Genomic DNA, 24,052 nt, shown 5'->3' on the forward strand with positions numbered 1-24,052 from the left:
CTGGGGGTCTATGGCCAGCCGCAGGGTGGCCCCACTGATGTCCCTGTCCCTGCAGGTGTACTACAGCCTGTGGCGCAAGGTGCTGAAGGGCTTCTGGTGGCTGGTGGTGGCGTATACCATGCTGGTGCTCATCGCCAGCTACACCTTCCAGTTTGAGGACTTCCCCATGTACTGGAGGAACCTGACAGGCCTCACTGATCACCAGTGAGTGTCCCTGACCCACCACGGGGTCCCTGCTGGCACCAGCCCTGTGGTGGCACCAAGGCATGGCCAAGGGATGGGTTGCACATGGGGAAACTGAGGCACGGAGCAGGCTGAGGTTGAGCCATGACATTGGGGGCTTTATGTGTGTGCAGGGTAGGATGGATGAGGCCCTGTGTTGACCCTCCCTTCCTCATCCAGGTTGAGGGACATGGGCTTGGAGCAGTTCAGTGTCTCCAAGCTCTTCTACAACATCCTCATCCTGGGCTTCTTCCTCCTGGCCTGCATCCTCCAGCTCCATTACTTCCATGAGGCCTTCATGTACATCACCGACCTGCAGCATGCCCGCGAGCCCTCTGTGTCAATCTTCTCCGGCCCTTGGTAGGACCCTGTGCTGGGTGACACCCTCTTCACCCCAAGGCCCCTGTCTCTGCTCTGAGCCCTCCTTCCTACAGGTCGATGGAGAATCCAAACCAATCATCAGAGGGTGGGCCCGCTCCTGAGGACGCCGGGACCAGCATCTCCAGCAAGTCACTGGGTACAGGGAAAGGGTGGGGGACAGGGTGGAAGGGGGTGTTCTCCAAGCCAGGAAGAAGGTGAGAGGGTAGGGAGATGGATTTAGGGTGACATCCAAGTGTGGGAGTGTACAGAGATGGATTGAGGAATCCTCCAAGCCAGGAATAGACTTGGAGGGTATGGGGATAGATTGGGGTGTCTTCTGAGACAGGAAGAGGCTAAGAGGAATGTGGGAATGGATTGGAGCATCCTCCAAGTCAGGAAGGAGCTAGAAGTGTATGGAGATGGACTGGGGTCTCCTTCAAGTCTGGGAGGGTATGAGGATGGACTGGGATGTCCTCTGAGCTAGGAAGGGGCTGGGAGGGTATGGAGGTGTCCTGCAAACCAGGATGGGGCAGGAGGTAAGCAGAGATAGATTGGGGCATTCTCCAAGCCAGACAGGAGCTGGGAGGGTATGGGCATGGATTAGGGTGACCTGCAAGCCAAGATGGGACTTGGAGGGTGCAGGGATTTATTGGGGTCTCCTCCAAGTCTGGAAGGATACAGGGACAGATTGGCATGTCCTCTGAGCCAGGAACAGGCTGGGGGATGCAGCACTGGAGTGTGTTCCAAGTATGGGAGATTGTGGGAATGGATTGGGATGTTCTCCCAGCGGGGAAGGATAGAGGGATGAGTTGGGGTGTCCTCTGGGCCTGAGTGGCTGTGGGAGTGTCCACGAGGGTTTGTGTCACCACAGCGACCAACAAATGGAAGCTGGTTCTGGATCGCTTGATCGTGCTGGGCCAGACCTTCTCGAACATGCTGACCTGCGTGGAGGTCTTTGTGGGGCGTCTGCTGGAGCTCCACATCCTCAAGCTGGTGGCTCTTTACACCATCTGGGTGGCCCTGGAGGAGGTACCACTCAGGGTGCCGGGTTGGGGGGCTCGACGGGGCACCCTGGGATGCTGACATGGCCACTGCCCCAGGTCTCAGTGATGAACTTCGTGCTGGTGCTGCTGTGGACCCTCGCCATGCCCTACTGCCGCTTCCGCCACATGGCCTCGTGCCTCTCCACCATCTGGACCTGCATCATCATTGTCTGCAAGATGCTCTATCAGCTCGAGATCGTTGAGCCCCGCGAGTACTCCAGCAACTGCACTGAGGTGCCTGGGGTGCTGGTTCTTGGGGTGCTTGTGGCAGCACGGGGGGATTTTCCCTGGCTGGAGGTGGGGTCTGATACCCAGGGTGCTCCCATTTGCAGCCCCTGCTCAATGCCACCAACCTGAGTCTGGAGGAGATGGGCAACTCCACCCTGTACCGCGGCCCTGTGGATCCTGCCAACTGGTTTGGTGTCCGGAAGGGGTTCCCCAACCTGGGATACGTCAAGGTGGGCACGAGGACATTGTGGGGGGGATGCCTGGTGTTATGCCATGGTCCTGAGCATCCTTTCTGTGGCGACCACCTGGGGGATGCTTGGTGGCACACTGTGGCCCTGAGCATCCCTTCTGGGAGGACCACCTAAGGAGATGCCTGCCTGGCTTCATGTCACAGGCGCAAACACCCCTTTTATGAGGAGCAGCTGGGGCGGGATGCCTGGTGTCATGCTGTGGTCCTGAGCATCCTCTCTTCCCCCAGAACCACCTCCAGGTGCTGCTGCTGCTGGTGTTTGAGGCAGTGGTGTACCGATACCAGCATTACTACCGCCTGCAGCACAATGAGAAGACTTCCGACACCGAGGCCATCTTCAGAGAGTTGCAGTCGAAACGTGACAGGGACATGGACAGGGACAGGGACACGGACAGGGACACGGACATGGATGGGCACACAGACAGGGACGTGGACGGGCACACGGACAGGGACGCGGACGTGGACAGGGACGCAGACACGAAATTGAACCGCAACAGGGACCTCATCGCGTTTGCCAAACACTTAATCAACTACTTCTACTACAAGTTTGGCTTGGAGGTGGGAACAGGGCACCGTGGGGGGGTCTCACCGCTCACAGCACCCCAGTGCTGAGCCCCTGCGCCCCCCTGCACCCCAGATCTGCTTCCTGATGATGGTGACCGTAATCGGGCAGCGGATGAACTTCCTGGTGATCCTGCACGGCTGTTGGCTCGTGGTCATGATGACGCTGCGGCGCCGGGCAGCCATCGCCCGCCTCTGGCCCAAGTACTGCCTCTTCCTCGTCATCTTCTTCCTGTACCAGTACCTGCTGTGTCTGGGCATGCCACCCGCCCTCTGTGTGGGTAAGGGGCACATGGGACCTTTCCTGGGCTCTGGGGGGTGTGGTCCATGCGTGGGGAGCATGTGAAGGGGTTGGAGGAGGGGGCTGGCAGTGAGTGTTCCTGCTGTCCCCTAGATTATCCATGGCGATGGAGAGTCCCCATGAACTCGGCACTCATCAAGTGGCTCTACCTGCCTGACTTCTTCATGCCCCCCAAATCCACCAATCTCATCAGTGAGTATCCCCCCAGCCTTTGGGAATCCTCTGGGCATGGGTTGCCCTGTCGCCCTACTCCAGTCCTGGCAGCCACCTGCCCACAGGGTGCCCTGGCCCCCTATACCAGCCCTTGGCACCCCAGTGCCCCTGGAGCGCCCCCAGCCACTGGGGATCCCATCCTACTTCCAGGAGGGGGAAGAACCAGCTGTAAGGGTGGGAGGAGCTTGAAGGACTTGCCCCTCTTGGAGGTGGGGCTTAAACAGTACCCACCCCCCTTTGGGAGGAGCTATGGGAGATCCCTGCCCCTTTTGGGGAGGAGTGTGTTGGAGGAACATGCTTTTTTGGGGAGGAGGAGGAGACTGGAGAGCTCCATACTCCAATGTGAGGAGTTTGATTGAAGCCACACCTCAGATGGGGCAGAGCCTGGGGAAAATCACACCCGCATGGGGAAGACAATGAACCCCAAATCCTGGGGAGGAGGGGCCTGGGGTGCCCTATTCCTTGGAGAGGGGCTTGGTGGGTGCCAGCATTCTAGAGAGCCTCCCAGGCTGAGCCGTGTGCCCGCAGACGACTTCTTGCTGCTGCTGTGCGCGGCGCAGCAGTGGCGCGTGTTCGAGGCCGAGCGCTCCGAAATCTGGCGACGGGCAGCGGGTGACAACGAGGAGCGGTTTGACCGCGAGAAGGACCCCTACATCAGGGAGGAGAACTTCCTCCACTGCCGGTGGGTTCCCGCTGCACAGCACCCCGATCCAGGCTGGGATACCTCAGGATGGGATCCCTTGTGGGCTGGGAATGAGAACCCACCGTGGGATGAGACCCCTTGGAGTATAGATGGGATAGGACCTCCTCTGGGATAGGACCCTTTGGGGTATGGACAGAATGAGATCACTGTCAGGATGGGACCCCCACCCTGAAGTGGGACCCCTTAGGGTAAGAACAGGATTGATGGAACTCTCAGGCAGGAGTAGCTGCTGGACTGGGATCTTCTAGGATGAGATGGGACCCCCTTGGGGCAGGGAAGCCCTCACCCTAGTGCTGGGACAGGACCACCTCATGGCTGAAGCATGGAAGGGACAGAGCCCCTGCTCTGAGTGCCCCATCCCACAGGTGCTACCTGGACATGGTGAAGGTGGTGATCTTTCGCCACCTCTTCTGGTTCGTGCTGGTGGTGATCTTCATCACCGGGTCCAACCGCATCAGCCTCTTCGGTCTTGGCTACCTGCTGGCCTGCTTCTACCTCCTCCTCTTTGGCACGGCGATGCTGTGCAAGCCGACCCGCCCCCGCCTGGTGGTCTGGGACTGCCTCATCCTCTACAACGTCACAGTCATCATCTCCAAAAACATGCTGTCGGTGAGTTGTTGTCCCCACCGTGGACTCCTTGGGGTCACCTGGAGCGTCCTCTGGGGAGGGGACAGGTGGTGACAAACCCCGTGTGGGCCGTCTCTCCCCGCAGCTCCTTTCCTGCGTCTTTGTGCAGCAGATGCAGAACAACTTCTGCTGGGTGATCCAGCTCTTCAGCCTCGTCTGCACCGTCACGGGCTACTACGACCGTGAGCTGCTGGTCTAGGGCGGGTCTAGTGGCCTTGGGGGTGTGGGTTTGGGCTGCTGCCTGACCTGCCTACTCCTCTTGTCTGCCAGCCAAGGAGATGGGCAAGGACCATGACTGCTCCCTGCCTGTGGAGGAGGCGGGAATCATCTTGGATAGCATCTGCTTTTTCTTCCTCCTGGTCCAGCGGCGTATTTTCCTCAGCACCTACTATGTGCATGTCCTGTGGGACCTCAGAGCCTCTACCCTGCAGCCTTCCAGGTGGGATTGGGATCCTGGAGGGTCCCTACAGGTGCCAAGGTGCCCTCTTGACGCTCCCACCATCTCCATCCCCACAGGGGTGTTGTGCTGTTCCAGGCCAGCATCATGAAGAACCTGCACGCCCACCAAAGAGCCGAGAATAAGTCGCTGGCCCAGCTGAAGCGGCAGTGAGTGGGTTTTGGGGGGCACTGGGACCCTTCTTTCTGCAGCCACCAGCACTTTGGGGCACCCCTGTATATGTGGGGGTGCCTTGGGGGGGTTTGGGCAGCAGGCTCCACAGCATCCTTTGCCTCCAGGATGGAGCGGATCCAAGCCAAGCAGGAAAAGTACCGTCAGGAGCAGCTGCACCGCGCTGCCAGCAAGAAACAGGATGAGGCTGGGACAGGTGAGAGCCACGGGGTCCCTCCTGTGTCTCCAACCCCTCTCTGGGCACACAGGGGAATGTGACCCATCGCTGACACCCGTCCTGGTGGAGCCTCGTGGAACACTGTGGTGACCCCCTCCCTATCCCTCGGCTTCCTCCCCACACCTGGGGTGGGTGCACTGAGCGTGGCCGTTCTCAGCCCTCCATCTGCCATCCCACAGCGCCCCGTGGCCCGGCGGACCCGTCCCAGCAGAGGGAGCGGTGGTGGAGGCCAGGGTTAGACCACGCCGGAGGTACTGCCCTGGCACGGGGCCATAACAGGGCCATAACCTCGGTGAGGTCCCCCCGCCGGGACCACTAACACCCGTGGGGAGCGGTGGTGGCAGTGCTTTGGGCAAGGTGACACCCTGCATGTCCCCTGTCCCCATGCGTGTACCCCTAACCACGACTCCTCTGCTCCCCATTACTAACGAGGTGTTGGACTGGGGGTGCCAGGCTGGGTTTGGAGTCACCTCCGAATGCTGATGATGGAGGGGTCCCACCTTGGGGCTGTGGCAGCTGAGTCGGTTACGTCCCCACTTGGAGTCCCCCCCAGGGGTGACATGGCTGTGGGGCCAGCCTGGGTACTGGCTGTGCTGTGACACCCCTGCCATGGCATGGCCATGTCCTGACACCCTGTGCAACCCCGGCAGTGCTGCATTCTGGGGAATACTTCCTCTTCGATTCGGACAGCGAGGAGGAGGAGGAGGAGGTGCCAGAGGACTTGCAGCCAGGGAGACAGGGCCCCTTCCAGGTGGGCAAGACTTGGGGGCTGTGGTGGGGTTGGGGTGTTGGCCGTGCCCATGGGATGCTGATGGCCCCTGTCCCCCTTCCAGCTCATCCACCAGGCCATGGTGACCAACACCAGGACGGTGCTCCAGCAGCAGGCACAGCGGGCGCAACCCCATGCTGAGGGTGCTGCAGGTAGGTCTGACACCCCAAAATAGGGCTGGAGGGGCCAGGAGAGGAGGCAGCCCTGCCTGGTGCCCACTGTTTGTCCTGGCAATGGGCCTCCCAGTTTGTGTGTGAACACTCTGATGGCTACAATGGGGTTGAGCGCAAGCTGTGCAGCTTCTTTGGTGCCCACGCTGGTTTTTGAGATGGATGTGGGGGAACAAGAGGTGGGATGATGAATGGGAGAGTCCCAAAAATGATGTCTATTTTCTGCTAAGTCACTGCTATCCCTTCCCTGGGGGTCTGACCCTTGCAGGGGACCGTGGAGGGAGAGAGGCAGAGTTGGAGGCTGAAGAGCCTGAACGCCAGGAAGAAGGGACTGTGGCACGTCCTGGTAGGCTGTCTCCAGGTGAGCAGCAAGACTGCGGAGCAGGAGCATGCTGGGGTGGTCTGAGTGAACACTGAGTGACCCCCCCCATCCCTCTTTTTGCCCTGGCAGAGCAGAGCAATGTGTTGCATCGGGCACTGAACATGCTGCGGTTCCTGTGGCTGCTGTGCCAGGCGGTGGTGGATGGGCTGACTCAGTGGATGGAGGACTGCACCCAGGAATACATGGACATGTTCAACGTCCTATACGTGGAGAGATATATGATCGCTATGCATCTGTCTGCTGTGAGCCTGGGGGGGACACCATGGCACGGGATGGGGAGGTGGCAGCCTTGCAGTGTCACTGACCCCCTGCCCACTGCAGGGAGAGAAGATTAGTGATGGGATCCTGGATAGAATGTACCTGGACCGGCCACCGGAGCAGCCGTCAGAGGAGCTGTCAGAGGAGCCGTCAGAGCAACCACCAGAGCAGACACCTGAGGGGCCACCTGAGGGGCCACCAGAGGGGCCCCCAGAGGAGCTGAGCCCACACAGGTCTTTGAGTATAGACACCCAAAACGGCGCTGCTGCCCAGCGGGTGCAGAGATACCCCTCAAGGGAGCAGCTGGCCCTGCCACAGGAAGGGGGGCTCATTCCCCCTGAGGGCAGCCAGGAGCAGGTGATATCTGAGGGGTCCTTAGAGGCTGTAACTGGGTCTCGGCAGCGTCTCTCCGTGCTCCAGAACCGCAGGAGGACGGCCAGTGAGCTCCTCCTGCTCAGGTACAGGGACGTGGGGACAGTGGGGATGGGGCTGGGGGGCAGCAGGCATGGCTTAGCCTGTTCATTGCACCCTGCAGGAAGACAAACACCCCAATGCTGGAAGAGTCAAAGCTTTTCTATCAGTCCCACAACCGGTTCCTGAAGCTGCTGCTTACCACGTACCGCTGTGCGACCGCCCACTCTGAGCTGGTCTGCTACTTCATCATCATCCTCAACAACATAGTGTCTGCCTCCATCATCTCCCTCTTTCTGCCCATCCTCATCTTCCTCTGGGCCATGCTCTCCATCCCCCGGCCCACCAAGCGCTTCTGGATGACCGCCATCATCTTCACTGAGGTGGGCAGGGGGTGACCGGTGAGGGGATGACGCCACCCAGCCCCCCCACTGCTGCCCACTGACCCCAGCATCCCCACAGGTGATGGTGGTGTTGAAATACCTCTTCCAGTTCGGGTTCTTCCCCTGGAACAGCTACTCCACACTGCTGCGCAATGAGGGCAAGCCCTTCTTCCCACCACGCATCCTGGGCTTGGAGAAGAGCACCCGCTACCTCAAGTATGACCTCTTCCAGCTCCTGGCCCTCTTTTTCCATCGCTCCCTGCTGCAGGTGAGTCCTGGGGCATGGGCAGCGCCTGGGTGGGCATTTTGTGGGAGCTGGAGGTGCTCCTGGGGGCTTTGGAGAGAACCCAGTGGATGCTTGGTGTCTCTTCTGTGGTTTCCCACTATTACTTGTTGGGAATGGATGCCACGAGTGGGGGATGAGGGGTGTGGGGCTGGGGGGCATCAGGACTCTCATCCCCCTGACCATGTCCCTCCACAGACATATGGGCTATGGGACTGTGATGAGGCCTCCATATCCAAGAAGAAGATGGAGGCAGAGTGGACAGAGGAAGAGGAAAACCAGGAGGAAGCAGCACCCCCGGCGGTGGTGGTGTTTGAGGAAGGGCTGGAGGCTCCAGAAGAGCCAGGAGCACCAGGCTCAAACGTGGGATTGGAGTCGGAGGGTGATGCCGTGGGGCAGGAAGAGGGGAGTGAGGCCATGGAGCTCCGCTACAGGAAGAAGTCGACTCAGGGGAGGAAGACAGCAGAGGAAGGGAGCACCAGTTCCATGTTCTCACAAGGGTGGCAAGGCTGGCAGCGCCACAGTGCGGGGGACCCTGACTGTTCTGTGTGCTTAGCCTTACTTCCTAGGGAGAGGACTGGAGAGCCAGAAGAGAGCAATGCTCAGAGGAAGCTGAAGGCATTTGGGTTGTTGGTCATGTACTTCTTCCTCACCACGTGAGTGGCAGCAGTGCTGGTTGGGGTGGGAGATGTGGGGGGCAGCCCCTCTCAACCATTCCCTGTGTCCCCTGTGTCCTGTCCCCTGCAGAGCACAGAACATGTACCAGCCAGTGCGCAAGTTCTTCAAGGACATTCTGCACACTGAGAACCGCGCAGCCACCGACGTCTACGCCTTCATGTTCCTGGTCGATGTGGTTGACTTCATCATCATCATCTTTGGCTTCTGGGCCTTTGGGGTGAGCAAGGGTTCCCACAGGGCACTGACTGGCAAGCCCCCACTGCAGGGTGAGCGCTGACCATGTGCTGACCTCTCCTGCATCCCAGAAACACACGGCAGCCACCGACATCACCTCCTCACTGTCAGAAAACCAAGTGCCGCAGGCTTTCCTGGTCATGCTGCTCTTCCAGTTCACCACCATGATCATTGACCGTGCGCTCTACCTCCGCAAAACCGTGCTGGGCAAGCTCATATTCCAGATCGCCCTGGTCTTTGGCATCCACGTCTGGATGTTCTTTATTGTGCCAGCCGTCACTGAAAGGTACTGAGCATCCCCTAAGGATGCCCTGCCATGGCACAGTGTAGTCCTTGGGTGGCACCTTTGTGTCTCCGAGCCCACGTGGTGGCCCAGGCTGGCCAGACAGGTGGTTGAGGAGTGACATGTCCCTCCTGCAGGTTGTTCAACCTCAACATGGTGGCCCAGCTGTGGTACTTTGTGAAGTGCATCTACTTTGCGCTGTCAGCCTACCAGATCCGCTGTGGTTACCCGACCCGCATCCTGGGCAACTTTCTTACCAAGAAATACAACTACCTCAACCTCTTCCTCTTCCAGGGGTATGGCACAGGGCTGCATGGACCCCCAGGCACCCCAAGGATGCCGTACCACTCCCTCTCTCTGTGTTCCCCCCAGATTTCGCCTCGTGCCCTTCCTGGTGGAGCTGCGGGCTGTGATGGACTGGGTCTGGACAGACACCACGCTGTCTCTCTCCAACTGGATGTGTGTGGAGGACATCTATGCCAACATCTTCATCATCAAGTGCAGCCGTGAGACTGAGAAGGTACAGTCCCCCCTATGCCAGGAAGGGCCCCCCACTAAGCCTCTTGTTACTTGGGGTCCCCCTGAGCCCACCCAACATTGTCTGCTGTCTCCCTCCCATCTCAGAAATACCCCCAGCCCAAGGGGCAGAAGAAGAAGAAGGTTGTGAAGTATGGTATGGGGGGTCTCATCATCCTCTTCCTTGTGGGCATCATCTGGTTCCCCCTGCTCTTCATGTCACTGGTGCGCTCTGTGGTGGGCATCGTCAACCACCCCATCGATGTCACCGTCGCCCTCCAGCTGGGGGGGTACGAGGTGAGGATGCGGGGGAATGGTGTGCTGGGTGTCCCCTGATGAGACACTAGGGTCCTCTGCCCCCCTCATGGCCCCCTGTTCCCCCTAGCCACTGTTCACCATGAGCACCCAGCAGCAATCCATCCAGCCCTTCACCCCTGATGACTACGAAGACCTCACCCGGCATTTCGAGCACGACCCGGTAAATCCTCCTCCCATCCCAAAACCTGCCTGCTCCATCCTGCTGGGTGCCGGGGGGGGCTGGCAGAGGTCCCTTGGTGGGGCTGAGCTGTGTCCCCCCTGTGGCAGGTGGCCATGCAGTTCATCACCCTCTACGGCTACGAGGACATCGTGACCGCCCGCATCGAGGGCAGCTCGGGCTCGCTCTGGAGCGTCAGCCCCCCCAGCCGTGAGCAGATGCGGCAGGAGCTGCTGAACAGCTCCTCTGACATCACAGTCCGCTTCACCTGGTCCTTCCAGAGGTACTGCTGGCACGGCAAGGCGGGGACCAGGCCTGTCTGCACCCCTCCTACACACACTCAGTCTCTCCTGCCCACAGGGACCTCGGCAAGGGGGGCACGGTGGAGACCGCCTTTGACAAGCACACCACCGACCTGGCGCCCGGCGCACCTGAGCGCCTGCAGCTGGCCCAGCTGCTGGAGGGCACCCGGGACGACCCCGTGTGAGTGTCCCCTGGGGAGGGAGGGGAACCAGACCCCCATGTTTGGCAGGATGGTATAAACACTCCCCCCCACACACACTTTCTTGCAGGCGAGTGGCCAACCTGTTCCCCAGATATGTCCGGGCGCCCAATGATGTCGACGCTGAACCTGTTGAGCAGCTACTGCCAGGTAGGTTCCACCATGACCCCCCCAAAAGAATCAGCACTGGGGCAGACCAGGTGGTGTGTGGTGCCCTGATGGTGCTCCCCCCTGCAGAGAGGGAGGACATGGGTCCCATCAAGTCCCCCCACTGAAAAAGTCATCACTGGGTGCCCGCTAGTGGCCATGCCATGCCCTGATGGTGCCAACTCCCCTGCAAATGGGGAGGACGTCAGTCCCACTATTTCCCTCTGCCAATAGAAGTCATCACTGGGGACACACCAGCAGCTGTGCTGGTTGCTGATATTGCCACGCCCTTGAAGATGGGGAGGACATGAGTCCCACCATGTCCTCCCCCCAAAAAATCGTCCTTGAGAGCACAGCAGCCACTGAGCTGTGCCCTGACGGTGTCACCCCCTCAGAGGGCGAGGAGAGCTACATGGATGTGGAGGTGCAGCTGAAACGGGAGCGCAGGGGCCGAGGGAGCGACAGCTTTGTGGAGTGGTGGGTGCTGCGGCTGAAAGATGCCCCCCCCGAGGATGGCAACGTCCTGCCCATGATCATCTTCAACGACAAAGTCAGCCCCCCCAGCCTGGGCTTTCTGGCTGGCTACGGGTATGTGGAGGGGGCAGGGGGTGTTGGGGGGCTCCAACCACTTGGTGGGGTGTGAAGGGAAGGGGTGGTGGGATAGAGGGATACAGGATGTGTCCCCCCCTTGCAGGATCATGGGGCTGTACGTGTCCATCGTGCTGGTGATCGGGAAGTTCGTGCGGGGTTTCTTCAGTGAGATCTCCCACTCCATCATGTTCGAGGAGCTCCCGTGCGTGGATCGGATCCTGAAGCTGTGCCAGGATATTTTCCTGGTGCGGGAGACAGGCGAGCTGGAGCTGGAGGAAGAGCTCTATGCCAAGCTTATCTTCCTCTACCGCTCACCCGAGACCATGATCAAGTGGACACGGGAGAAGCAATAAGGGGAGGGGGGCTCCAGCCCCCTCCCCTCGCAGGGACATCACCGCCAATGCCTTAACCAGCCCCCCCCTCCGAAGCTGGGGTCGCATCCTGCCCCAGGAGGTGGTGGGATGTGGGGTTCTGGCCGCTCGCTTTGAGGGAGGATGTTTTTCTGGATGTTTTCCTTACGTTGTTTTGAAGCCATTCCACCTGCACAGACCACGTTGTGCCTTCCCAGGGAGGGGGACAGCAGGTGGTCCCCCCACCCCCTGGGTGCCCCTGGCTGCCAGGTGGGGATGGGGGGGTCAGGAGCCGGCCTGTACCCTCTCCCTTGTTGTCCCCAACCCCGTTCCAGAACTAGGTTGAACTCAAAAGCAATACCGCCCCCATCTCCAGGATGGGGGTCCTGAGTTATGGCCCCTCCAGTTGGGGGGAGGGGTTCTGGCAACCCCAGTTGGACTTCAGACACTTGTTGACTTCGAGTTTGTTTTTGTTTTTTATGAATTCAAATGGTTTATTTATACAGATATTGAATAAAACAAACTTGAGGCCTTCCTGGCTGACAGGCAGCTGGGGCAGGGAGGGTGGGGGGTCCAGGGATGTGCTATGCTGGGGTTGCCAGCAATCCTGGCCCCCAATAAATGGGGGGTGGGGGCTCTCCCTGCCCATGGCTGGAGCAGAAATGGGTGCCAGGGGTCCCCACCAAGCTTGGGTGTGGTTGGCACCTGGCCCAGTAGTACCACTGAGGGATGGGGGTCTGTGTCCCCACTGTCCCCAACCCCTTCAGCTCTTGCTGGGCTCCTGGTTGTCCTGTTTCTGCTGCTCCATCTCTGCACTGCAAGGGATGGATACACTGGATGGATGGACGTGGCAATGGGGGCTGAGCCAGCGGGGAGGGGACTCCCACCCCCCTTACCTGTGGATCCTGCGCTGGGCCTCGGCACGTACGTAGGGTGGCAGCGTGGTGAGGGGGCCCTGCAAGAGACGGTGAGGCTGGGGATCCCCATCCCCACAAAAAACCACCCCACTTGCACTTCAAAAGCCTTACCAGCTCCTTGAAGGTGAGGCGGCAACTGTAGCACAGCAGTGGAATATAGGCAGCTTTGCTCTCAGCCCTGTGGGAACAGGAACAAGGAGAGGGACACTCATTGGTGCCACTGGGGTGGCCTCAGAGGGAGTATGGAATGCTGGAGTCCCTTCTGTTCACATGCTCACCTCTGCTGGCAGCACCCATTTGCCACTGGCTCTGGCTCCTCCCAGATCAGTGTGGGTTCCAGGGCCAACTCTTCCTCTGCAAGAGCCAGAGGGCAGGGGGGCAATGGTGGGGTGCACACATGCTCCCCAAATCCTCTGAGCCCCCCATGCCCACCCCACTCACCTCCTTCAATGTCCAGGCCGCAGAGGCAGAGGAGGCAGCGCTGGGACTCACTGCTGGCCTTGGCTGGGTCTGGGCTCAGCTTCTCCCCTGTCCTGCAGCCAGCACAGGGTGAGTGAACCCCAATCCCTCAGTCACTCCCCCCACCCCACTGTACCTCCACTCGGGGGTGCCTGTACCGGTAAACAGTGCTGATGGTGGAGGGGAAATCCTCCTGCAGCCCCAGGAGGAAGCGCTCGATCAAGTGGTGGATGCTGAGCTTCTCCCGGCGCTGTGAGGGCAAGTGGAGAGGGCAGGGGCAGGATTGGGAGGTCTGTCCCCACCATGGGGGCACAGCTTGGGATCCCTAACATAGGACGTCCCTACCTTGGTGAAGAGAGGTGGTACGATGACGGTGGGGACACTGAAGAAGTGGTTGTAGAAGGCGATCTCCTTGGCCGTGTAGTCCCGCATGGGCCGCACCACCATCACGTCGCCATGACGCTTGTCTGTGAAGCCCTGTGGGTGTGTGGCTGCCAGGGCACTGTGCCACCACCAAGCCTTGGACACTCCCTGTGGCATCATGTCACCCCTCGGGGACAGGTGACCATCCCCAACTCACCGTGTCAACGGCGAGGAAGGCGCCACGGCCCAGCGACAGATTGGTGAGGAGCTTGATGGCCACGCGGGTGCAGCTCTCGCCTGTCATCACCTTGGAGTAGCCCCTGCTCCGGGCTGTCTGCAGGATGAGGTGGGTCCTGGGGATGAGGTGACACCAGTTCAGAGCCACCATGCCATGCTGGTGCTGGAGCCAGGCAGGATCAGCCCCTCACCGCAGCATCTGCAGCAGCTCCTCCCGTGCTGTTGCTGTCTCCACAGCCTCGAAGATCCGGAGCAGCTCCTGGGTTTGGGCAGTGTCAGGCAGGCGGGGGGTGCCTGGGGGTCCCACTGGTGTGTCCTGGGTGCTGTGGCCAGGCAGAGAGGTGGCACTGTCCACATCCCCCTCCTGTCGCTTCTGCTGGATGAAGCTGTCCACAGCTTCCTTGTAGGAGGGGCCGGATGGACTGGACTTGCTGGACTGCTCTGGCCCCGGCTGTAAGATGGATGGGGGCAGCTCCAGTGCCTGTGGGGCAGAGATAGATATAGGGGGAAGTTGGGGTGTCCAGGTGTGTCCCCTCACCTCAGCACCTGTCCCCATGTCACCCCAATACCTCCTCCAGATGGATCACATGGTAGGGGAAGCCGGTGGCCTGCATCAGGGTTTCCATGTGGGCCAGAGTCTGCTCCCGCTGCTCTGGGCTCTGCCTGCGCACAGCTCCCTCTGGAAGGCAGGTGGGCAGTGCCAGGGCTGTTGTCACAGTGAGGAGGGGCCACCCACTACACCCCTGGGGCCAGGAGGACAACTCAGGGTGCCATGGTCTTGCTGGGCTGGGTGGCAGCACCCTGGGCCTGGCATGGTGCAGTAGGATCCTATGCTGAGAGCACGTAGTGAGGCAGGGAGGGGGGAGTGGAGCTGGGAATGGGGCAGGGAACAAGCATTGAGGCTGAGAATGGGGCAGGGAGCAGGCAGTGGGGCAGGAAATGGGGCAGGGAACAGGAAATGGGGCAGGGAACACTGGGGAAGAAAATGGGCAGCAGAGCTGGGAGCAGCCAGCAGGGCCAGGAATGGGCTAGGAACAGGTCTGGGAATGGGCAGTTGGACACAGAGCAGGCAGCAGGGCTCATCCTTACCCTCAACGTAGATGAGGCTGGGGACGAAGCGGAGCCTCTTGGCCGCCTCCCGGCTGAGGCCCTGGCAGAGGCACAGGGTGAGCGGGGTGGGTGAGCTGTGTCCCTCCCGACCCCTCCTGAGCCCCCACTCTCACCTCCTGCACCTGCCGGACCATGGCACTGGAGGCTGAGCCTCCCGACAGCGCCAGCAGCACCTGTGAGAACAGCAGGGACAGTCATCGGCCCTGGTGCACCACTGAGTTCCCCCTCTGCGTTCCCCCACCCCTGTACCTTCTCTCCTGGGAAGATGACGCGGTTCTTGCCCAGCATCGCACGGAATTTGTGCACGAAGTACTCACGGAAGCAGCCACTGTGGGGACATGGGCACACAGGAAACCCTGAGTCTGTTCCACCAGCCCCAGACCTCGTGTCCCTGAGCCCCAAAGTCCTGGAATCCCCAACTCCCAGCCTTTTTCCTGAGACCAATGACTCAGAGATCCCATGTCCACAAGCCCTGACATCCCAGCCACCAAATGTCCCTGAGATGTGATACCTCAGAGACCCCATGTCCCCAGGCCCCCACTTCCCAGAGACCTAATGTCCCAGAAACAAAGGTCCATGAGACACAATATCCCCAGGCTCCCATGTTCCCAAGGCCCAACGTCTCCAATTTCCCACATCCTCAAGACTACACGTTTCCAAGGCTTGATGTCCTGAAACCCCGAAGTCCCCAAGCCCTGATGTCCCAGAGACTCAATATTCCCAAGCCCTGATGTCCCCAAGCCCAAACATCCCAAACACCCAATACTCCCCAGCCAGATGTCCCCCATCCCACTGTTCCCATCCGGTCCCTCACCGGCAGAAGGGGTCCCCGACACGGATGATGAGGACGGCCGTGCCCTGCCCGCACTTCATGCAGGTTCGGGGGTGGCTGCGGAGACACGGCTGGTCACGGGGGGCACCAGGACCCGACCCCCCCCCCCGGGGGCGGTACCGGGCGGGGGGCGGCGGTCCCAGTGCCGGGGCAGCACGAGGGGCTACCGGGGATGTTACCGGGGGATATCAGGGGGAGCACCGGCGGGGCAACACCAGAGGCAGCTCCGGAGGGTACCGGAGAGGTATCGGGAACACATCCGGGGGAAGATGGGAGCGGTACCGGGGGGTACTGGGGGAGCACGGGGGATATGCCGGAGGCAGCACGGTGGGGATGTCTGGGGGGATACGGGGAGGTTACCGGGGGTTCATCCCGGCCCGGGCTCCCACCTGTCTGCCGGTGCGCGGCGGCGCCGCGGCGGCTCCGCGTCCGCCCCGCAGCCGCCACCGTCATCCGACACGTCGCACATGGCGGCGCCGCTCGGCCCCGGTCAGTCCCGGTGGATCCTGCGTGTCCCGTGGGTTCCTGTGGATCGTGCTCAGTCCCGGTGCGTCCCAGTGTGTCCCGGCTGATCCTGCTCAGTCCCGGTGAGTCCCGCTCGCTCTGCCTCACTCAGGTCGGCCCCTCTCGGCCCCGCGCGTCCCGCCGTGTCCCGCCGTGTCCCGCCGTGTCCCGCCGTGTCCCGCCGTGTCCCGCCGTGTCCCGGGGCGCTCCGGTCGCGCGGCGCTGACGCGGCGGTGCCGCCCCGTGACGCCGCGCCCGCCCCGCCGCCGGCGCCGCCATGTTCCGGAGCCTGCTGGTGGCGGCGGCGCAGCGGCCGCAGGGCCCGGCCGGGCCCCCCCGCGCCGCCTCCGGGCCCGGGGCCGCGGCCGAGGCGCTGGAGGCGCAGTTCAGCTGCCCCATCTGCCTCGAGGTGTTCCACCGCGCCGTCGGCATCGCGGGCTGCGGCCACACGTGAGACGGGGCCCGGGCGGGGGCGGTGGGGACCCCCGGGATGACCCGGCCCCGGGGACGGGTGCGGTGCGGTCGCTCGGCGATGTCCTGGCGCTGGGATCCCTCGGGGCTTTCTGCCAAGTGACCGCGGCCGGCGACTAGACCCCCATCCCACTCCCAGTCGAGTACGGGTACCCCCATCTCACTCCCAGTCAAGTATCGGGACCCCCATCCCACCCCGAGAGGGTTCAGTACGGGACACGCCGGTACTGATGTATTATGCCAGCCCCAGTCAGATGTCCCACACCGGGTCTCCCATTCCCACCCCTGGGATGGTTCTGTACCAGGGCCCCTATTCCCACTCCTCCCATCCCGATACCGGAACCCTCATCCCAGTCCTCCATCCCGCACACTGGGGCCCCCATCTCACCCCTCCCATCCCAGGATCATCTCACCCCCTTAAGTCTGCTTCTGGGACCCCCCTCCCACCCCCAAATTCAGCCTCAGGACCCCCATCCCACCCCCAGTCAAATACTGGGGCTCCCATTCCTACCCATCTCATCCCAGTACTGAGACCACCACATCTCCCACCCAGCACCAGGACCTCCATCTCACCCCTCTCATCCCTGGACCTCCATCCCATCCCTCCCATCCTGGTACTGGTACCCCCAAATCTAGTACCAGAACCCCCATCCCACCTCCCGAGTGCCCTGTCCTCATCCCAGATCCTTCCATCTCCAGGGAGGGGGTGATGCCCTGTCCCCCTCAGTGTTCCCCAGCCTGGAGCTGATGTGGATGTCCCACTGACCACCCAGAGCTCCCTCTGCTACCAGACCTGGCTCCCACCCCCAGGACCTCCCAAACTCTTGTCTGTTTTTCCCCCCATCATTTCAGGAACACCTTCATCCAGTTTTCCATCTGATTTTGGGGACAACCCCAGTGGGGCTGTGGCTTTGCTTGGAGCTCCAACGCTGCCTCGCTCATCCCCCTCTAGCTTCTTTGAGGCTGGGGGCGATTCTAGATCCCCTCCATGATCCCCCTTCCTCATTCCCAGTCCCCTTGCAGTGGCAGAGGGTTTGAGGTGTTTCGTTCTGTGTTCCTGGTAAACAAGAGCTGGGTAGGAAGGGACATAAATGCCAGGATAATTGGATTTTGGGGACAGAGCTGCTTTGCCTTGTGCCTGGCGGTGCTTTCCTGCACCTCCTCCCCACCTGGATTCCTCAGCCACGCTCCTGGGGATATAAGGACCTTGGAAGAAAGTGATCCAGACTCTAATGTACTCACTCCATCCCTGCCTGACCTGGATACTCAGCACCATTTTTGTTTGGCTCCTTTCAAATCCAGTCTCGGAGCAGTGGAATCATCTGTATGTTCAGGGAGCATCTTGGGTGTTTGGCCTCCTCTCACCCTTTCCCAGCCTCCCAGTTCTACCTGCTGATCCCTGGGTTTTGGGGTGCTGGGAGTCCCTGGGAATGGGTGTGCCCTGATGGGGATCCTGCTTTCCTTCCCGGGGTGCTCAGTCCTGCTCTGTGCTCCCAGGTTTTGTGGGGAATGCCTGCAGCCCTGCCTGCAGGTGCCATCCCCGCTGTGCCCACTCTGCCGCGTGCCCTTCGATCCCAAAAAGGTGGAGAAAGCTTCCAGCGTGGAGAAGCAGCTCTCATCCTACAAGGCTCCCTGTAGAGGCTGCAGCAAGAAGGTAAAGCTGCCGGTCCCCATCCTGATCCCGATCCCACAGCCGTGGTGCCAGGGGAGTTACTGGCTGTTCCTGGTTTGCTTTGTGGGGTTCCCTGTTCAGCAGGTCCCCAAACAAGGGTGGGATGTGTGGATCTGTGGGATGACAGGAAGCTCTGCAGAGGGATTTGGACTGGCTGGATCCATGGGTTGAGGCCAGTGGAGTGAGGGTCAACAAGGCCAAGTGTTGGGTCTTGCCCTTGGGTCACAACAACCATATGGAACGCTCCAGGCTGGGGGAAGACTGGCTGGAAAAGGACCTGTGGGTGCTTGTGACAGCAGCTGAACATGAGCCCAAGTGTTCCCAGGTGGGCAAGAGGCCAATGGCACCTGGATTGTACTGAACACAGTGTGGACACAGGACCATGGCATTGACTGTCCTCCTGTGCTGGGCACTGGTGAGGCCACATCTGGAATTCTGGGTCTGATTTGGGCCCCTCCAGGACAGACACGGATGGGCTGGAGCGTGTCCAGAAAGGGAACGGAGCTGGGGAAGGGTCTGGAGCACCAGGAGCAGCTGAGGGAGCTGTGGGGGCTCAGCCTGGGGAAAAGAAGGCTCAGGGGGAACCTTCTCTCTCCAACTCCTTGACAGGAGAGTGGAGCCAGGTGGGGGTTAGGCTCTGCTCCCAGGGAACAAGGGACAAGATGAGAGGAAACAGCCTCAAGCTGTAGCAGGGGAGGTTCAGGTTGGACATCAGGAGGAATTTCTCCATGGAAAGGCCTGTCAGGCCTTGGAAGGGGCTGCCTAGGCAGGTGGTGGAGTCCCCATCCCTGGAGGTGTCCAGGAAAGGCCTGGACATGGCACTCAGTGTTTTGGTGACAAGGTGGGGATCGGGCACAGGTTGAACTCAATGACCTTGGAGGTCTTTTCCAAGCAAAATGATCCCATGATTCTGTATCCCCTGTGTCACAGCTGCTGCCCGGGGCCAAACTGAAGCTGCAGCTCTTATGGAACAGTGGGACCTTCAAAATCAGGTGGAGGTTTTCCTGCAGCATGAGAACCCTTAACTTTTAGAATCTTGTCACTACCTGACTGCAGCCCTGGAGTGATCCCACATGGTGTCAGAGCACTTTGGGGGTTCCTCCCATCAGCAGTTCCTGCTTTTTGAAGGAAAATAGAGCAACCTGGATGGCTTGTGGGGAACCTCTGGGGATCCCTGCAGGGACAATGCATCCCCAAATCTCCATCCTGTGAGGAGGGATGGGTGGGTGCAGCATTTCCGCTGCTGTGGGTCATCCTGCACAGACCAGTGGTCACTCAGACCTGGGCTCCAGGTCCAGCTGCAGTGCTGGCTCCTGGAAGGTGTTCCTGCAGCTCAGAAATGTTTCTCGTCCTCCTCCAGGTGACCCTGGCCAAAATGCGCTCTCACGTGTCGTCCTGCGCCAAGGTGCAGGAGCAGATGGCCAACTGCCCCAAGTTTGTTCCAGTTGTCCCCACGTCCCAGCCTATTCCCAGGTATTTCTGCACCTTGGGTATGGAAGCGTGTCCCTCCTTGCATGCCCCAAAATCCAAGCATGTGTTTTACCTTGTCCTGACTAATCACAGGGAGGAATATCAGCACTTGTCCTTCCTGGCACCCACAGCCCTTGTGCTGCTCGATGTTTTGGAGGATGGGTTGGGATGAAGGACCCACGGGGTGGGAAGGGGCTCTCACAAAACTGAGCTGGGCTAGTTTGGAAGGAGTCAATCCAGCTCCTTGCCTGGGGATCTGAGCTTGTCCTTGCTCTCCTTAGCAACATTCCCAACCGCTCGACGTTTGTGTGTCCGTACTGTGGGGCCCGGAACTTGGACCAGCAGGAGCTGGTGAAGCACTGTATGGAAAACCATAGGAATGACCCCAACAAAGTGGTAAGTGATGCTGGAGCACTGGGGTGGGCTGGGATATGCAAGGAAACTCCTGGGAATCCAGATACACTGGCCCAGGCCACCGGCATGGATATATGTGAGGTACAGCTGTGTTCCCAGCTGGTTTAATCTGTTTAAATCTCTTTGGCACGTGGAGATCTTTCTCTGCTTTGCTAAAGGCTCCCTGTTTAGCACTTTCTCTGTCCGTTCTCTGTCTGAAAGCGGGGGCTCACCACTCACCTCTCAGGGAGGTCAGGGCAGAAGGATCTGTGTCCAGGTGCCACCATTCCCGTGTCCCTGTCCCTGCAGGTGTGCCCAGTGTGCTCGGCCATGCCCTGGGGGGATCCCAGCTACAAGAGTGCCAACTTCCTCCAGCACCTGCTCCACAGGCACAAGTTCTCCTATGACACCTTTGTGGTGAGTCAAAAAAAAAGGGGACCCCCCTCCCTGTGTCTTGTGGCAGTGGATGAAACGAGCCCTTCCCTTCCCTTCCCGTGCCGGGATCAGCCCATCCCACTGGGAAGGGGACAGATCCTCCATTGGGCTCCACAGGAGGCACGTGGCACACGTGTTCCCCACCCGTGAGACCCCCCCCACCCCGAGGATGCTGTCCTGGTTGTCCTCACAAAAGGAGGAGAGCGAAATGCTCCTGCTCTCCACAAAGATTGTTCCATTAAACTTTTCCCCGGAGGAATTTTAACACAAAAAACCTTTTCTTTGAGGTTTCAGGAGGAGGGGGAGGGAAACAGCCCAGCCTTGGGGGTTGGGGGGTGTGGCTGCTCCATATGGGGGGTCTGTGACCCCTCCTGTGTGGGACTGAGGGTGTGATAGCTCACCCTTGGCCGTAGCAACCGAGGGAAGGTTTTGTTCCCATCCTGCTTTTATTGGATAGATGTCAGGGAAAAGAACCTCCAAACATTTACAGAGGAATATCCTGGTTTCAGAAACGATTAGTTTGTTGGGTAAACCAGATCTGGAGTGCTGGAAAAACCCGTGGCCTTGCTAGAAAGCTTCACCTTTTGGCCTCAGCTTGTGTGGGCATGTCCCATCCTTGCTGCCAGGTGTGGGATTGCAGGCAGGAGAGGGATGTGGGCACAAAGCACACCCCAAAGAGCATGGGTTTCATTCCCAGGATCTCTGTGCCAGAGGAACAAAGGTTTGCAGTCTCCATGGCACACCCAGGAGCGGGCAGGGCTCCATGGAGACGGTGTGCCCTGGCTGCGCCAGCTCTCCTGAGCATCCTTGTTTTATTTTTAGGATTACAACATCGACGAGGAGGCAGCGTTGCAGGCAGCCCTGGCTCTGTCCCTCTCTGAGAACTGAGGGAGATCCCCCTCCCTGCCCCGGCTCCTTTTGCACACTCGACCTTCCGGGAGACATGGATCTCACGGGCACCCCCGGAGCCTCACTGCTGCCTCTCTTCCCTCTGCTCTGGGGGCAAATCTCACCTTGTTTCAGAAGGTGGAGTCTCCTCATCGTCGTGGTGATGAAGCAGAGACATCTGGAGAGAGGAACCGACGCCAAAGGGCTGGGATCAATCCTGGTTTAGGCATTTCATATCTGTACTCAGAGCATATCCCTGTGTCCAGATCTATTTATTATTAGATGCTTTTTGGCACACTTGTCCTTGCTCTCTGTTGCAATCAAATAGGTACCTAAAACTAATGTATTTGATGCAAAATGCCCTGATTTGGGACTGGAATCATCCACATCCTTTTAAAAAGGAGGAAAACAGCATGGAGCATCTTTTTGTAAACTCTCCAAGGACTTTTCTAGAGATGTCGGGCTGTCCTGACGCCCCTGCTGGAGGCAGGAGCTGCTTCCTTCACCTGAATCCCGGGATGAGACTTGCCCTTCATGTTCCCTATGAGGACAGAGGGTTCAGAGAAGCCCTCGGGGATGGCATCCAGCATCCAGGGAAGCCCCCTCCTTGTTTTGTACCGGCTCTTGGGATACTGAATCCTTGCATTTTTCTACACGAACTGGCGTGAAGACTTTTCCACGTTTTCTAGAGTGGGATCAGAAGCTGTTCCTCTTCACACTGCAATATCTGTCACCCAGGACAAGAGTATTTTTATGGAACATTATGAAGAAAGTTTATTTTTAAACAGAAAAAACCCCAAACAAATGAACATGTGGATTTGGAATGGGGCAGGAGGCAGGAGCTGCATCGTGGAGCAGCGGATTGGACTCTCTGGCGTGGTGGGAAGTGCACAGGGGTCCTTTGTAGGTCTTCCTGAGCCATTCCTGAGTCACTCTGGGCCATTCCCGGGTCTTTTAAGGCTGTTCCCAGGTCTTTCTGGGTCTTTCCCTTTCCTCCTCTGAACTCCTCTGCCTGTGAGGGAGCAGGCAGGATCGTTGTGCCACGCTGGCACAGAACAGCTGGATTGTGTCCAGATGATGGGGTGTCTGTCCATGCAGGATCCCAGCTGGAACACTGAGATGCTTATCCCCTGAGAAATAGGGGATTGCATCTTCCTTTCCCAGTCTTTCCCTGGGAAGAGGGCACTGTTGATCTGAGGTGCTACATAGCATCCTGGTGATCCTTGGTCCCCTTCCTCTCTGCCCTCTCTGGAGTTGGTTCTGGAGGGCTGGGAGAGGATGGGAGGGAGATGGCACTGGTGATGGGATGAGCCTCAGGCTCCCAAGTGATGGAGCTGAGGGAGGGGGTGATGTCCTGTGCTGCCTTCCAGCAGGATTTGCAGGGAAAAGGGGTAGGAGAGGACCCCTCTGCATCTCCCTGCTCAGAGAACTCCCAAGGCTTGTCCAAGACCTGGCTCCAGCTCTGCTCTAGCAATACCTGCTTGGTTTTTATTTTGATTTTAATAGTACTGGATGTTTTTGGGATCTGCAGCCCCAGGGGGAAGGTGCAGACACCCCTCCACTCCCCTGGCAGGGCATGGAAAGGGCTGGAGCTGCCCCATTCTGCTCCCTGGAGCCAGGCCAGCAAGGAAGGATGGGATCTTCTCTTACCTGCCCGGCATTGCTGGCACCTGCCAAGCCTGGAGGATATTCCTGGTGGAATGGAGAGCATTGGCATCTTCCCATAGGGACTCAGGAGAGTTTCCCTGTCCTTTTCTCAGCTGGGACCCTCAGTTCCTGGAGCAGCCTCCATCCGAGCTCCCTGCTTTTGAGACAGCACTGTTAACCTCAGTCTCCTTCCTTCCTTCCTCTTCTTCCCTTCTCTTTTTGCCCCACAGAGCCAGAGCAGGGGCAGCAACAGCTGCTTTTGTAAAGCACTTTAAGGCCTCGGGTGTGAGGGGTCAGATCTGGCCATGCCGGGCTGTGCCAGGGATCCCGCTGTGCCAGGGATCCCTCTGTGCCAGGGATCCCACGTCCCAGGGATCCCGCCGTGCCCGTCAGTGTGTCACTCACCACTTTTTTTGCATAATTAGAACTTTTAATGAGCCGTCCTGTTTTTGGAAAAAAATTAACTTGATGACGTATTTGTAGCAAACCATTTTTCTCAATAAAGGCAGTTTCATCCATGGGTGGCCTCCCCATGTGGGCTCTTTTGAGGGGGTCCCCAAAATCCCTGCTGTGGAGAGGGGTTGGGGGCGATGCTGCTCCCCTCTGTTCCCCTGGGTGTTTTTTTAGGGTGGGTAGGATCTGTGCCCCCCTTCCCACTGGCAGTGAGCCCTTGGGAGACCCGGTGTCATTCCCATGTCCCCCTGTGTGCCCCCCAACACTCCTGGGCACCTGGCTTGGTGGGATGTTTTCCAATGGGAGTGAGTGACCAGAGGATAAAAATACCCCTGGGGAGGCACAGGCAGCAGGGCCTGGCTGAGGGTGCCCAGGGGAGCCACCTAAGGCATGGGGGTGGATCCCAGTCCCTGCTG

General features: G+C 59.6%; 3 protein-coding genes across 6 annotated transcripts in view; 2 read left to right on the forward strand and 1 right to left on the reverse strand.

The window, feature by feature from the left end:
• Positions 1 to 12,318, forward strand: part of PIEZO1 (piezo type mechanosensitive ion channel component 1) — a 24,240-nt gene extending 11,922 nt beyond the window's left edge. The window contains exons 15-49 of the mRNA XM_027890988.1: positions 56 to 204; positions 403 to 582; positions 657 to 739; positions 1,454 to 1,611; positions 1,683 to 1,859; positions 1,958 to 2,083; positions 2,332 to 2,661; positions 2,741 to 2,945; positions 3,059 to 3,157; positions 3,707 to 3,860; positions 4,247 to 4,490; positions 4,594 to 4,690; positions 4,779 to 4,947; positions 5,025 to 5,114; positions 5,244 to 5,332; positions 5,533 to 5,604; positions 6,004 to 6,104; positions 6,187 to 6,274; positions 6,561 to 6,653; positions 6,744 to 6,916; positions 6,996 to 7,390; positions 7,468 to 7,726; positions 7,806 to 7,994; positions 8,208 to 8,665; positions 8,757 to 8,904; positions 8,993 to 9,207; positions 9,342 to 9,500; positions 9,577 to 9,724; positions 9,829 to 10,017; positions 10,106 to 10,198; positions 10,306 to 10,478; positions 10,556 to 10,678; positions 10,768 to 10,847; positions 11,240 to 11,432; positions 11,539 to 12,318. Coding sequence (XP_027746789.1) covers positions 56 to 204; positions 403 to 582; positions 657 to 739; positions 1,454 to 1,611; positions 1,683 to 1,859; positions 1,958 to 2,083; positions 2,332 to 2,661; positions 2,741 to 2,945; positions 3,059 to 3,157; positions 3,707 to 3,860; positions 4,247 to 4,490; positions 4,594 to 4,690; positions 4,779 to 4,947; positions 5,025 to 5,114; positions 5,244 to 5,332; positions 5,533 to 5,604; positions 6,004 to 6,104; positions 6,187 to 6,274; positions 6,561 to 6,653; positions 6,744 to 6,916; positions 6,996 to 7,390; positions 7,468 to 7,726; positions 7,806 to 7,994; positions 8,208 to 8,665; positions 8,757 to 8,904; positions 8,993 to 9,207; positions 9,342 to 9,500; positions 9,577 to 9,724; positions 9,829 to 10,017; positions 10,106 to 10,198; positions 10,306 to 10,478; positions 10,556 to 10,678; positions 10,768 to 10,847; positions 11,240 to 11,432; positions 11,539 to 11,788 — 5,949 coding nt within the window. The 3' untranslated portion in view covers positions 11,789 to 12,318. The remainder of the gene's footprint in view (positions 1 to 55; positions 205 to 402; positions 583 to 656; positions 740 to 1,453; positions 1,612 to 1,682; positions 1,860 to 1,957; positions 2,084 to 2,331; positions 2,662 to 2,740; positions 2,946 to 3,058; positions 3,158 to 3,706; positions 3,861 to 4,246; positions 4,491 to 4,593; positions 4,691 to 4,778; positions 4,948 to 5,024; positions 5,115 to 5,243; positions 5,333 to 5,532; positions 5,605 to 6,003; positions 6,105 to 6,186; positions 6,275 to 6,560; positions 6,654 to 6,743; positions 6,917 to 6,995; positions 7,391 to 7,467; positions 7,727 to 7,805; positions 7,995 to 8,207; positions 8,666 to 8,756; positions 8,905 to 8,992; positions 9,208 to 9,341; positions 9,501 to 9,576; positions 9,725 to 9,828; positions 10,018 to 10,105; positions 10,199 to 10,305; positions 10,479 to 10,555; positions 10,679 to 10,767; positions 10,848 to 11,239; positions 11,433 to 11,538) is intronic.
• Positions 12,215 to 16,381, reverse strand: CTU2 (cytosolic thiouridylase subunit 2). Of its 3 annotated transcripts, none has more exons than XM_027890214.1 (15): positions 16,093 to 16,381; positions 15,686 to 15,760; positions 15,121 to 15,199; positions 14,985 to 15,044; positions 14,851 to 14,911; positions 14,331 to 14,440; positions 13,953 to 14,242; positions 13,742 to 13,877; positions 13,507 to 13,638; positions 13,320 to 13,411; positions 13,144 to 13,235; positions 12,981 to 13,056; positions 12,814 to 12,880; positions 12,682 to 12,740; positions 12,434 to 12,600 (listed from the first exon to the last, which is right to left on the reverse strand). In XM_027890214.1, exons 1-15 carry the CDS (start codon positions 16,170 to 16,172, stop codon positions 12,549 to 12,551), a joined length of 1,461 nt encoding a protein of 486 aa, XP_027746015.1. In that variant the 5' UTR covers positions 16,173 to 16,381; the 3' UTR covers positions 12,434 to 12,548. The 3 variants fall into 3 exon arrangements, with proteins under 3 accessions (XP_027745997.1, XP_027746015.1, XP_027746007.1); XM_027890206.1 differs by having other exon boundaries at positions 12,434 to 12,618; XM_027890196.1 differs by lacking the exon at positions 12,981 to 13,056 and having other exon boundaries at positions 12,215 to 12,618.
• A 98-nt stretch (positions 16,382 to 16,479) lies between these two features.
• Positions 16,480 to 23,705, forward strand: RNF166 (ring finger protein 166). 2 transcript variants are annotated; one of them, XM_027890240.1, is made up of 6 exons: positions 16,480 to 16,657; positions 18,176 to 18,332; positions 19,711 to 19,823; positions 20,102 to 20,216; positions 20,523 to 20,630; positions 21,471 to 23,705. In XM_027890240.1, the coding sequence occupies exons 1-6, from the start codon at positions 16,485 to 16,487 to the stop codon at positions 21,534 to 21,536; spliced, it is 732 nt and encodes a 243-aa protein (XP_027746041.1). In that variant the 5' UTR covers positions 16,480 to 16,484; the 3' UTR covers positions 21,537 to 23,705. The 2 variants fall into 2 exon arrangements, with proteins under 2 accessions (XP_027746041.1, XP_027746046.1); XM_027890245.1 differs by lacking the exon at positions 16,480 to 16,657 and adding an exon at positions 17,409 to 18,002.
• Positions 23,706 to 24,052: the final 347 nt, after the last annotated feature.

The sequence above is a fragment of the Empidonax traillii genome, unplaced genomic scaffold (assembly GCF_003031625.1).
Source record: "Empidonax traillii isolate 1590-97213 ecotype Southwest subspecies unplaced genomic scaffold, ASM303162v1 scaffold13:size3042203, whole genome shotgun sequence".
Classification (NCBI taxonomy): Eukaryota; Metazoa; Chordata; class Aves; order Passeriformes; family Tyrannidae; genus Empidonax; species Empidonax traillii.

Excerpts from the sequence above, each read along its gene's own strand:
- CTU2 (XM_027890196.1), bottom strand. The coding sequence starts at position 16,172 with ATGTGCGACGTGTCGGATGACGGTGGCGGCTGCGGGGCGGACGCGGAG. Across the intron at positions 14,912-14,984 it reads TGGTCCGGCAGGTGCAGGAG|GGCCTCAGCCGGGAGGCGGC; the intron begins GTGAGAGTGGGG and ends TGCCTCTGCCAG. Across the intron at positions 13,236-13,319 it reads ACCATCAGCACTGTTTACCG|GACAGGGGAGAAGCTGAGCC; the intron begins GTACAGGCACCC and ends TGCTGGCTGCAG.
- RNF166 (XM_027890240.1), top strand. The coding sequence starts at position 16,485 with ATGTTCCGGAGCCTGCTGGTGGCGGCGGCGCAGCGGCCGCAGGGCCCG. Across the intron at positions 16,658-18,175 it reads ATCGCGGGCTGCGGCCACAC|GTTTTGTGGGGAATGCCTGC; the intron begins GTGAGACGGGGC and ends CTGTGCTCCCAG. Across the intron at positions 18,333-19,710 it reads GTAGAGGCTGCAGCAAGAAG|GTGACCCTGGCCAAAATGCG; the intron begins GTAAAGCTGCCG and ends GTCCTCCTCCAG.